This window comes from Ascaphus truei, chromosome 12 (genome assembly GCF_040206685.1).
Source record: "Ascaphus truei isolate aAscTru1 chromosome 12, aAscTru1.hap1, whole genome shotgun sequence".
Taxonomy (NCBI): Eukaryota; Metazoa; Chordata; class Amphibia; order Anura; family Ascaphidae; genus Ascaphus; species Ascaphus truei.
In genome coordinates this window covers 31,014,308-31,028,084 of record NC_134494.1, presented here as the reverse complement: position 1 = coordinate 31,028,084, position 13,777 = coordinate 31,014,308, and the positions used below count along the sequence as shown (strand labels likewise).

Genomic DNA, 13,777 nt, shown 5'->3' with positions numbered 1-13,777 from the left:
TAGCATGGATATTTTCTTTTGGTGGAAATGGACCTTATATGTCATCATTGCCTATGCCCATGTAATACCGCCTCCATTATTTTTTTTAAATTGTATTTTCTTTGCACACAGAGCTGCCAAATTATTTGATATTGACATCACAGTGGGTACAGTCTTCACTAATGACGTTCCTCGCCCGAGTAATGTATTCACTTATTTCACATTTACCAAGTCAGAAGTCTGCAGAAGAGCGATTGGATATGTCCATCTGTTGGAAATTACGTCCTTGTTGTTGAGGAGTCAGACATTGATTGAGCAAATGAGGGAAATTATGTCTTGTTTGTCCTTTGCAAACAGATTAATTTCTTTGCCGTTTCCACACGTTTTGATTAATATTAAACGTCAAATATTATCTGTACACCCTGCCAACATTTAATTAGTAGCCTCTTGTAAATCACACTTCATGGAGCAGAAACTCAAGAGGGCCTTTATTCCAAAGATCGAAGAAAACTTTGTATGTGCAGTGAGAAACTACACAAACCAGGTGATCCACTGAATTATGGCTCAAGAGAACAGCTGCTCGAGCTCGATCAGTAGTATGGACCGCTGCTTTAGGCAGAGATTATATCGTGTGCGCCAAATACAAATTGCAGGATCCCTTAGAGGCTGCCACTTAGTGCGCGCGTGACGGCGCGACCGCATTTTGAAAAGACAAAAAAATAGTGTCTTTTCAAGCGACGACCACGTCACGTGAGCGGTTCAGCCAATCACGGCGAACCAGCTTCATGACATCATAGCCACGCCTCCCTATCGCCTCAAACAGTATGTGCAGAACTCGCTTGAGCTATAATCTCGGCCTTAGAACATCAAGCGTAAAGCAATTTATGTAACACCATGGTCATTTCCCCTTAAAGAGGAACATCTGCCGCATAGAATTGTATTTATAGTAAGTCTTACTGTACCATGTTCATTTAAAGTGGTGAAATGTTAGACTTCTCCCTTCGTTTACACAAGTTGTCTCATTTGACCGCTGCTTGAATTACCATAGCTTAACTGTGTAAAACTTAACATTTTGAATACTGGAAAGATGATCTATTGAGCAAAAAATAAACAAAATCTATAAAACCATAATACTCCCTTCTTAAAAAGGAAAGAGAAAACGCCAAAAATGTATTCAAAAAGTATATTTAATGTTCATTTTCTTCATATAGATTCACCTGTGAGCAGAACAGAATATAAAAAACACAGACCAGGGTGTGACTGGCCAAACAAATTTAGATAATAAAAACAGGCAGTTCAAAATATTCACTAGGCAATTTCACAGGTCAAAATTCAATACGGAAAAACAGAATAAAATAAGAGAAAATCAGTAAAAAATAAAATAATAATAAGATAGTGTTTTAAAATATTTCCCTTCATCCTTCAATTTGCCAATTCTTTTGACACTTTTGTGCCATTAACATTTACACTTTCACTATGAAACCAGAAACATTGATGCATGAACAGAATTAAACCTTCAGCTGAAGAGTCAGATGGATATGGCGATTCTTTGGGTGTCAGAAGCAGCGTATCTGCCCTAGTAGTGGAGTGTATTTTTTGTTGTTGTTGTTGTTGCTTTCTTTTATTCACTTTTCTCACACTAAGGGGAGAATCAATGAGTGCTGGTGTAGGGTGTTAAACCTTGATTTGGAGGTTAAAGGGCCATTCAAGTCAATGGCAATTAATGCTGCATTAGGGAAAGATACTCACATTGGCGCTTAGCGAATCACAGGTATTAAAGTAATCACACCTGTGAAACCCTGGGGGTTTGTGTGTTGTCTGCAAGGGGTTCACACAAAAATATGTCATGGCAGATCCAAGACAGTATAACAGGTTCCTGAACTCGTGTGGGGACTGTGCATTTAGTAAGACCCCAAACTGCACCTTCGTCTGGGTGGTACAGCGGTCAATTACATCAGGATCTTCCAAAGTCGCTCCCCACAATGCTTTGTATCCTCAGCAGCAAGGCATTGCAAGTGTAACTTTGGATGGTCCCGCAGTGAGTGACAACTATACCACCCCTGCTATCTGCACACTTGGAGGTGCAGTTTGGGGCCTTAAGCGTGTGGTCCCCCGACAAGCTCAGGACACTATACTGCATGGGATTGGTTACACAGGTTTGTGATCAATAGCCAGTGTAGAAAATAAGATTAATTAGGGGTTTAAGGAACAAATATTTTCTTGAAGGGGGTGCACAATGTAAAAATAGGTTATAAACCATGATACAGACCCTACACTAACTATGGCTAACGAAGCAGTGTTTTCCAATGCATTTCAGCCTTTAGAAGGCACAATCCAAGCAGACTTATTTTTATTTTACATAGGTTTGAAGCAGAGGGTCTTTGGAGCTGACACCCATTCATTCCAGCTCCAGGCGCCCCTTGCTTCCTGAGATACTTACCTCCAAAGGGGGTGCCGGTATCTTGGTCAAGTCTAAAGCTCACGCATCACGTGGGCCAATAGGAAATCCCACCAGATTACATTACGGCTTTCTATTGGCTCACAGGAGCTTTGAAAATCCGCCATTACATGAATCCAGCTAGAGAGCCGGAGAAGCTACCGGCACCCCCTACGGAGGTAAGTATCTTGGGAAGCAGGTGGTCCCCAAGGCTGAAATTAATGGAGTTCAGCTCCGGAGACCCTCTGCTTCAACCCAATATAAAAACAAAAACGGGGGATGGGGGAAGGAAAATGGCAGCATGGATTGACGCTTTAATTTCAAAGGGCTTAAATCACCAGCACCATACATAACCTATAGCTTTCATGTTAAACCAGTTTGCCCCCACCAACCCCTCTTATGTGCGCTTTCCAAATTGTTCCATGGTAACACTATTGTAAGTTTACACCTAACCTTGTATCATGCATGCACAGACTACCCATGTTCTTCTGACCGATTGCAATCCTTTACAATATAACGCTATGAAAACAGTTACAAATAATTGGGAATATTTTAATACCCACATTATTAGATAAGAGTTGATAGTGACCGGTGACACTGAGTTTATATATATATATATTATATACACATAATTATATGCATGTCATCATGCTTTCTATGCAAGTGAAAATGTAGAGGTGTATTAACATCACAGACATCTGAAATTGTGCCATATTGCACTAAATTATGGTAGCAGCCTTGCCCACACTGTTCTAACCTTGGCTACACTTCTGTTGGATTTAGTAGCAATGCACCAGGCACTCTTAAGAGTTTTATATCTCTAGTGTAGGGGTGAGTAATGTGCAAAATCATATCTCGGAGTGAAGGAAGCAATAAAAGGTGTATAACATTTTAGCGGCTTACAGAATATTACATTAATAGAAGACGAGCATTACATTTCTTTGGCTTATTACACTTTGTCAAAAGTTTCTCCCTTCCACCACATGCAGGAGCAAAGCGAGTCAAGCTGTTTTGCTTGTAACGCTAGAAATATACAAAGAAGTTGTTCGGAATTATTATTCGATGAACATTTTGTTGAAGTTTTTAAGGACTACAAAACCTGGTCTATCAGACATTAACACCGTGCTACTGGGTGCAATACACTGACCAGGATCTGACCAAATTTAGGGCCCTCGCACATGTCATCACCTGCTGCATTACTCGGTCGCCCCTCCAAGCAGGCACATTATTCTTCTTGCGGCTCAAGGAAATGAAAGGCCATTTTAATGGAGTAAAGGGTCAAATGGGAACATAGTTACAGAAGGCTGGATTCACAAGTGTTCATGAGGATGACATGAGTTTGCACCCTGTAAGGTCAAATCAAATTGGTAAGTTGTGAGCAGTTTGAGGCTTCCTTTGAAACTTCAGTATTAATGAAAGCAAGCTCAATGCAAACAACTGTTGGGTGTAATTTTTGTAAGGTTTCGCCGACTTCTGCACCATTTTGGGTAGACGCCAGAAAGCATCACTATGGAGTCATATGTTCATCACCGAATAAATGAATGATTGCATTAGCCCTTGATAAATTATGTCCTAAAAACTAATTAATTCATGATATAGGTATATCTTCTGTAGTTTTCTGCTAGAGTGCAAAATAAATGTATTCTCTCCTGAAATACTCTACCAATCTAACCCTTAAGTGGCACAGGGTGTGAAATGCTCCGCCTTGCAGTGCATTGTAGGACTCTTACACTGATCGGCCTATAGCTGCAAATGGATGTTCATTACAACACAACCAGCATATCATCAGTATCGTGTGGCTGAAAGGCAGAAACATCAGAATGCACAGCAGGTTATACTTGGGCTGTGACTGAACACAAAGACACTTTCATTCCAAACTAGGCTCACTTGAGCTATACTGTATGAACACAATGTAAGTCTTGAAACATAAAAATCAGTCTGAAAATTCACTGAAAGTTGTGATGCCTTTCAACTATCCATTGGGACAGTTCTTCATGGATGTAGAATTGTACAAAATTGTAGCACTCCACATGGGACATTTTCAGATCATTACAAATGTCTCAGCCTGTGTACAACAGTCACATTTATGAATAACTCTTATTGGTTCTTATGTAGTCCACAAACGTGCAGTGCTCCAGCACCGCTGCAGCTACTAGAATCCTAAACCAAAACATACGCACATATAATCAGCATTAGCATCATGGCCTATAAACAGTATGGAGGACAGCGAAATGGGATGGGATACAGAGACGCAACATAATTGGCTGTTATACATCCAAACGGGTATTGCGCCTCAATTTGAACTTTTTCCAATTTACAGGACTTTTTTGTTGTCAAATCTAGGTGCCGAACACATGGGTGGATAGTGTAATGTAATTTAGAAGAGCTGATAAAATACTTTTTTGTGTATGCTCTAAAACCGATCTTTAAAACCTCAAGAATTAAATACGATGAGGGCAGGATGAAAAAAAAACAAACAAAAAACACACTAACGGTAGAATTTTCTGTTGCTAACAAAATCAATGCTGTAATATTTAACATGGAAAATGCAGACTGACCATTATTTCTATAACCATACTGCATCATTTCAATTAAATAGAAACAAGGCACATAGAAGGCCCGACAGGTTTGCAAACGATAATTCTATTAAAGTCATAAAAATACTCATAATTACATAGGAAAATAGAAGAAAAACACTTAAGGAGATGTGCATTTAAGCTACACACATGCAAACAGATAACACTGTTGGTTACTTCATTCATTATTTTTTTTTCACAGAACATAATATAAATAGTTTTTTTTTTTTTTTTTGAAAGGTAGGGTTAGGAAAACAGGCACCAGGTAGTAACTACTCACAAAGCTACTTAACTGTAACCTGCAAGGTAATCCCAGTCACTTCAAATGAGGCACAGGGGAAACTACAGGTAGTGTAAACTTGTAGTTCAAACGGTAGGTACTGTAGCTACAGATATCATTGGAGCACAACATTGCATGTTGAAAAGACAGTACGTCAACTCCATAGATTATAAAATACCACGAGTAATAATTATCTGGCATTCGGGGTTATATACAGTACATGGCATATAGCCAGTGTGGACAGTGTGTACAATTTACTGCAAGGAAGACCCAGAAGGATCTCACCCAATATTTGGCCACAGTCGAAACAAGGGATCAACTAAAAAAAAAAACTAAAAAAAAAAATGGGTTTTCAAACACAAGGCTAAGAATAGTCAAACACACATGATATGTAAAGACCAACTGAAATGAGACCAAAAGGGTGAATTCTCCCTGAGATATAACAGGAACTTTTCAGGGTAAACAAGTGACTACGCTGGAGTATTATTCATGATGGGTGATCTGGATTATGCAGAAGCTGCATCTCCATATTACATGAGCTCCCCCTTTTCAACCTCTGCCATGGGATACAGTCTCCTCCAGCACTGAATAGGTTAAATAAGTGCAACAAAAAGTGCTGGTTCTGAACACCCCTATTTCACCCATAGAAATCCCCGAAAAGGGAAGAACCTCTTATCCACGATCCCCAACTCCGCATATAGATTTACCGATTAAAATGACAAGGACCTACGTGAGAATGTACTGTAAATAGCACTTAACATTGAATTATCCTATTAGGCGGGTTTAAAACGGTTCTTGAATTTGAAGAGGACAAGCAAGGCGCACATTCTGCGACCATTTCAAATGTCGACATCTGTGTCACCAGAATAAAAGTAGTAAAAGCAACGACGAATACAAAAAGGGGTTACATGTGGCCAGAGAGACCGTTTGTCACTTTAGGCAGCGGTGATGGGGAGAAACAAACTCACATAAATGCATCTGTAAAAAAGGTACTAGGTTTAACGCCTTTTTAGCCACAATGCTTAGATACCGTCATCAAAAATAGGAGCTTAATCCAGCAGACACCTCTGGCTGCAAAGGTGATCCAACTAGAAAAGATGCATTACTGGGCGTAGAGAAGAGAATGTGGCTTAAAATGCTGAAACCGTCAGTAAGCAAAGTGCTACATCGCTTCGGAGAGCTGAACTTTTCCTTCCGTGGCCATAACTTGCTTCTCCACTTCCCCGCAGTTGTTTTTTTCGAACAGCTTCTCTTTCAGCTTGAGCAGCTCATACTCGTGAAGGATTTTTTGGGTCAGGTACTTTTCCCGTTTGATCCGCGCCTTCACCTCCGACGGGACGTCGGGAATCATCCAGGCCACAAAGTACTTGACGAGGAACACCACGTGCTGTGAAATAAGAAGCACAAAAACAGTGATTTCATGAAGAAGCTGATCTAGTGGAAGACCAGTCACCCTTTCGGTAGAGCAGCTTCTGTAGGGCAGTAGCCTTGCTCACAATGCTTCTGGAGCTGGTATCACGAAACAGCCTTTACGCCTCCTTACTGAAAGCGCCCAACTTCACCCATGATGAATCTATTATTTTAAGCCTGTATCTAAAGCAAATTAAAAATCAAAAACACACTTTCAATTAAAAAACGCAAAGAAGTTTTACCACGAACGCGCATGCGCGGCATACACCCCCTATTTTAGCTATTTTCACTTGTGTGTGTGCATGTGCGTACGTGTGCGTGCTGCTTCTGCGCAGGCGCGTGGGAGAAGGGGATAACGGCTCCTGCGCGCCGAGGGCGGGAGGCCTCTGTGCATGAGCATAGAGCTGCCTAAACTGACGCTGCCAATGGCCTCTTCTGCCAGCAGTGACGTCACTTCCGTGACTGTACTTTCGTCACCATGAAGGCGATTTATTGCTTTGGAAATTTTGGTAGGTGCCAGCAAAGAAGTTTCCCTTAAAAAAATGGAAGTATCACCTCAATACTAGTTAATGTTACAAACCCCCATGTCAACCCCCATGTCAACTTCGGCTAAAGAAGCCAATTAGGAGCACTACTGTAATCAGAATTGCCAATGTGTATGGCTACTATTATCCCACCCCCCCAAAAAACATTGACTGTTTATTGGCTGTCCCATCCCTATTGAGGGGAGTTACATCAGACTAACTCTGATGTACATCTGCGTGTTGTTCTTCCCCAGGAAGTAGAGATTTGCAGGGAAATTTGCCCCAAGCCTGGAAATGCTCAAGGAGCAAAAAGAGACAACCCCCCTGCCCCCCCCAAAACACCACACTAGTATTGTGCATTATTCCATAAGAAATCTGTTTTCTGCAGTAGACCCAGAAAAAAGCACGCACCTCCATAATAATGATAAAGGCCATTTTTGCAGCGAGTATGTGCCAGAACTGCATGGTGTGTGAATACCTCCTCTCGTGGTTTGGTGGATATCTGTAGTCTCGGTACCTGTGAGGTTTAAGGAAACAGCAGCATTTCAACCACATTTGCAAGGAACAGAAGAAGAGGTTGGTGCATCTCCAACAAATGTTCTCAAATCCAAAGTTCAGTTTTGGTGCCTTAAGTCCTAACCCGCCAGAGGGGACAGCAATGCATTGACCATTTGACAGCGAATGGGTTAAAAGTGACCAGGGATATGCTACTCTTTCTTCATGCTGTAATGCTACCAACACACGATCGTGCATTGAAGAATTTTAATGGAGGATACACATGTTGGAAAGTAATTATCAATATGATGCAGTGGGATATTTTTCGCCAGAATCAAACTGATACAAAAGGACACAGATGCAAAGAAAAGTAGGAAACAAGTGATGGGCTGTCACATTAACTGTCACATTAACTTCATATCAAAATGCCCCTTGTATTGTATTGTATTGTATGTCTTTATTTATATAGCGCCATTAATGTACATAGCGCTTCACAGTAGTAATACACGTGGTAATCAAATAAATGAGAGATAATATAAATAACAGGTCATGGGAAGAAGTGCATCAGACATAAAAGTAACATTAAGGAAAAGGAGTCCCTGCTCCGAGGAGCTTACAGCCTAATTGGTAGGTAGGGAGAACGTACAGAGACAGTAGGAGGGAATTCTGGTAAGTGCGTCTGCAGGGGGCCAAGCTTTATGTATCAGGTGTCCAGTATAATCCACAGTGCTATTCATATGCTTCTTTAAGCAAGTGTGTCTTAAGGTCGGTCTTAAAGGTGGATAGAGAGGGTGCTAGTCGGGTATTGAGGGGAAGGGCATTACAGAGGTGCGGGGCAGTAAGTGAGAAAGGTTTAAGGCGGGAGAGGGCTTTAGATACAAAGGGGGTAGAAAGAAGACATCCTTGAGAGGAACGCAAGAGTCGGGATGGCAAACGTTCCCAAATTTCCCAGCTTTACTAGGAGTCTAATTGGGGGGTGAAATGATTACATCAGTTAAATGTAACGTTGCAAAAAACAAAAGCAAATCTAGGAATATGCCAAGCGATGTTCCACTGCAAAAGAAAAAACTGCTTTTGGGTCGAATTGGATAAAACGATTAAGTATTAAAGCTCTACTGGCAACACACAATACCAGGTACCTTACCTATAATAAATAATGCAGAAAATAAGCACAATTAAAAAAAAAAAAAAACAACAACCAACCTGCATGTGGTAATGTTCATTTGATTTTCAAGTGGCATGTTATTGGGTTTAAAATCTGCGACGTCAAAAACCGAAAGGCTGCTGTTTATATACCCGGACATGGGAGAGCTCTCGTTTTGAGAGTAGGCGTAGTAAAAAACCAAGCGCGGGATCATGTCTGACGTGAAGGCGACAATAAAAGCCTGAAATGCAGAAAGTGACATAACTGAAGCCGCAAAATGTCAACTACATATGTAATATTGGACTACTGCAATGCAGGAGAGGCTTCTGCAAAAATATGGACCAAAAATAAATAAGAATAAAGAGTGCGGCCATGTGCAGAATCGGTTTCTTGTATCGTTTTTATTTGCAGTAGTTTATAGGTCCGTGTTATATATTTGCGGAGACTTCCAAGTCCATGGATGGAGATCCCTGGGCCATGATGGCAGGGAAGCGAAAGGGCAGGGAGGGACCAGATGACTGGTGACGTCAGGAAGTCTCAATGTGATGGCTCGGTTAAAGGTGCAGCCCCTAAGAGCAACACTTTATAGTTTATTATTATTTTTTTTTTTCATTTTAAACCTATAGACATATAAAGTCTTATTTTATTTTCCAAGTTTATCCTGGAAATGACTGAACATTTTAAACACTCACATTTCCTGCTTTAAATCTGAAAGCCTTCAGTCTACATCGCCCCAAAGGCACACAGGCGAAGGGCAGCTAAAAGGTGTTAAAATTGCTGTATTTCAATCTAAAACTCTCCAGCTCTTTTATCCCCTGCACCCAATTTTCCAACTCTGTCCATGAAATGTCTGTGAATTGACTGTATAACCGTGCTCATCTAATGTAACCATGTACTGTTATAACTCTGTGCCCAGGACATACTTGAAAACGAGAGCTAACTCAATGTATTATTACTTCCTGGTAAAACATTTGATAAATAAATACATTTGATTGATACCTGCGTGCAGTGATAACATCGCAGAGTACTGCGCACCGCGTCACTGGCCTCTATGTGAAACATTTTTCCATTCGATCTCAGAATTGTACATTCCTGAAGTTGCAGAAATACCAAACGGTTCAGTCACCGTGCGTCTGTGCTGCAGGAGTCAGGGACTAGTGAAAGTTACTGCTGCCCTAAAAAAGGAGTGGAAAAACCATAACCTGCCCACAAGCTTAAGAAGCCCCTAACTGCCAGAGGGCCACCAAAGCATATCATCTGGCAGCATACAGTACTTACATTTGTCACTACGGACAGAACGGCCATTCCATTCAAAATTTCTTGCCACACTCCTATGCTATGGGCTTTAGCAGCCACTGGCCTCCTGAACTGTGTGGTCAGCTTCCACGAGTCCACTCTAATCTCCAGGATGTTGTTCATAAGAGCAAGAAGAGGAGCCAGCGGGAAAGAGGCCACAAATAATGTAATGAATCCAAACTGAACAACTATAACAGGAAACAATGAATGAAATCAGAGGGGCTGGCATCAAACAGGTTAATCAGAGGGGCTGGCATCAAACAGGTTAATCAGAGGGGCTGGCATCAAACAGGTTAATCAGAGTGGCTGGCATCAAACAGGTTAATCAGAGTGGCTGGCATCAAACAGGTTAATCAGAGGGGCTGGCATCAAACAGGTTAATCAGAGGGGCTGGCATCAAACAGGTTAATCAGAGGGGCTGGCATCAAACAGGTTAATCAGATGGGCTGGCATCAAACAGGTTAATCAGAGGGCTGGCATCAAACAGGTTAATCAGAGGGCTGGCATCAAACAGGTTAATCAGAGGGCTGGCATCAAACAGGTTAATCAGAGGGCTGGCATCAAACAGGTTAATCAGAGGGGCTGGCATCAAACAGGTTAATCAGAGGGGCTGGCATCAAACAGGTTAATCAGAGGGGCTGGCAAACAGGTTAATCAGAGGGGCTGGCATCAAACAGGTTAATCAGAGGGGCTGGCATCAAACAGGTTAATCAGAGGGGCTGGCATCAAACAGGTTAAGCAGAGGGGCTGGCATCAAACAGGTTAAGCAGAGGGGCTGGCATCAAACAGGTTAAGCAGAGGGGCTGGCATCAAACAGGTTAAGCAGAGGGGCTGGCATCAAACAGGTTAATCAGAGGGGCTGGCATCAAACAGGTTTAATAGAAAATAAATGGCACAAATAGCAATGAACCATGTTGCTTCTATCCCTTCGTCTCACATACCAGGTGTATTCACAACTAGAACACAAAGCGCATTTCGATGTGCGCCATTATTAAAGGTTGAATACAGTACCATGTTTGACCTTTATTCTTTTATTTGGAGGTTTTTCTGGCGACAATTGGTCATCTAAAATTAACTGCAATATCGGCTATCGAAAAGACTATTTATCTGTGCAGGACTTGTCATTTTATTTTAACCAATTCTTGGTTTATAGATTTGTCAATTTTAGTTTCTCATGTGCTTTCAGGAAATATTAACAGTCATGGACTGACCTTGGTCACACGTGTGCCTGGTTATTTAGCCCATTCTGGAATTGTGTGCAGGTTCTCTTACCCATTTCAAGATACTCATAGAAGAGCCCCAGTGGGCCGAATATCTGCATGTCATAGTCCTGCTCCCATCGGCTGTACAAGTTTTCCGGGTTATTTCGGGCTTTCCTCCGCCCCCACCAATTCCTTACCCATCTGCAAAGGATGCAAAACATAAGGAAATGGAACATGGTTTGGTCAAACAATATGGCCAACCCCCCATGCTATCTAGTACAGATGGGGCTTCCGGCATGCTGTAGGAGACAGGAATCTCCGTTGTCACAGTTGGTCAGTTACTGCTCACTTTGAACCATTACTTACGGAACAAGTGCTTCTTGAATATTGCCCCAGATCTGTTTGCCGGCCATAACGATTGTGAGCTGTGTGGTCAATTCTATAAGACATCCTGCTGGATCACACTATAACGAGAAAAATATAAGGAGAAAGACAGTGCAAAAACTCCAACTGGAGGAGATAAATATATGTCGCTTACATGGCACAGTATAATATATATCAAAGGGATAAGCACACCCAAAATATGCAAAAATGTATCTTCTTGGCCCAACGTTTCGGCTACCCTCTGGAGATATATATATCACTCAGAGACCGCGAGGACTTTCGCATTACTTCCCTGCAGCAGGACTCCGGCTGTTCCACTCCCGCTTTGGAGAAAGTGCCCAGCTGATCAACCGGATACACACACACTGTGGGGTTTCCTCTGAGGACTGATCTCTGGAAGCGGGCACGCTGGCAGTGATATAATTTATTCACAAATGCTATTTTAACACTTTCTTGTTGTACTGTAAGTGTGCCTTCCCCCTCCATCCCCCCTTTCCCTTTATTAAATAATTTTATACTCTATGGGGCGTGCACTCTCTGTTCTTTTCCTAGGTCTAATCTGGATGTGGGTCATCCTGGGAGAGCTGCCTGGAACCTTTAGCTCCATCTTATCATTCTACTGATTTTTGAAATTGGACTTCACTCACCGAGACTGGTTTATTTATGTTTTGTTTGTTGTACGTCTACAAGTTCCACATTTATAGAGTGAATTATTATCTTTCTGCTAAGATTTTTCATTTATATTTTTTATGAGTATGTTTGAACAAGTGTCATTAATATATATTCCTATGTTTGATATCATAATATTTCATTTCATTTGATTTTTTAATTATACATAATTGATTTATTACATTTCAAACAAACAAAATATTTTTGGAGCTACTTTTCTGTTTATATATAGATAGAGATGTAGATATCTAGATCTATATATTTATCTATGTATCACTCCTTAGCATAGTTCCATCTTGACAAAAGTTCCAACAGGGACCGAAATGTCGATCACGGCAATAAAAATACTTTGTTAGCCCCAATTGTGGTGGATCTTCCTTCGGCATTGCTATACTGTATATATTTCCCAACTTTTTTGAAATTTTATGTATTGGGGGTACAGAAAGTGACAGTGGTGGGGAACCAGACACAATGCAATCTTTTACATACAAGAATATATCACCAGTTTGTTTATTTATATATTTATAAATCGTGCAACCGTAAAAAAATAAATGGTTACTAGAATATCAGATAAATGGGAAATATTTACAGTGCAGATGGTGCATACATTAACACTACATTTATCACACTAATTTGTGTAACAGATTCAGGTCCACTAAGTTGTTAGTGTCATAAAATACAAAGGGGGTAGTACTATATATACACCTCTACACAAACATTACGCTCCTTGTAAGTGGCACAGCCTGTGTTTATACAAATTGTTAAGACTGTCAATGCATATCTGTAATCCACTGGACAGTTCTTCTCCAACCTCTCTCCCCTTTGTTTACACTGTACGTTCACAACATAGAATCCCCCCTAGGGCCTGAAATCTTACGCATGGGGTTACCTCTTCATTTCTCCACTGACTAAACAGGTAGGTGTATTCTCCAGGATAGCCAGCAAACTTGCCCTTGAAGAATGCCACGTAGAAACAAGAGGAGTAATAATTGACAAACTGAAAAAGGAACATTTTCATGGTGAGCCGGTTCTCGTATTCCAGGTGAGTTCTCGGGATTTCTGTAGATTGCATGCAGAATAAAAATCACAATGAATTAGTGTCCTGAAGAATGTACAGCCTAATTTTCATTGACCAACGATGACATGATTCTACCCCACATTCACATGAAATGCAATGTAATATACAGGCATACCCCGCATTAACGTACGCAATGGGACCGGAGCATGTATGTAAAGCGAAAATTTACTTAAAGTGAAGCACTACCTTTTTTCCACTTATCGATGCATGTACTGTACTGCAATCGTTATATACGTGCATAACTGATGTAAATAACGCATTTGTAACAGGTTCTATAGTCTCCCTGCTTGCGCACAGGTTCGG

General features: G+C 41.1%; 1 protein-coding gene across 10 annotated transcripts in view; it reads right to left on the bottom strand.

Moving 5' to 3' along the window:
• Positions 1-1,148: 1,148 nt before the first annotated feature.
• ANO5 (anoctamin 5) overlaps positions 1,149-13,777 on the bottom strand; it is a 77,129-nt gene continuing 64,500 nt past the window's right edge. For all 10 annotated transcript variants that reach the window (XM_075567208.1, XM_075567212.1, XM_075567209.1 and 7 more), the window contains 7 exons: positions 13,286-13,455; positions 11,710-11,807; positions 11,414-11,544; positions 10,124-10,329; positions 8,905-9,086; positions 7,618-7,723; positions 1,149-6,659 (listed from right to left, as the gene is read on the bottom strand). In XM_075567208.1, the coding sequence (XP_075423323.1) occupies positions 6,435-6,659; positions 7,618-7,723; positions 8,905-9,086; positions 10,124-10,329; positions 11,414-11,544; positions 11,710-11,807; positions 13,286-13,455 (1,118 nt within the window). In that variant the 3' untranslated portion in view covers positions 1,149-6,434. The remainder of the gene's footprint in view (positions 6,660-7,617; positions 7,724-8,904; positions 9,087-10,123; positions 10,330-11,413; positions 11,545-11,709; positions 11,808-13,285; positions 13,456-13,777) is intronic.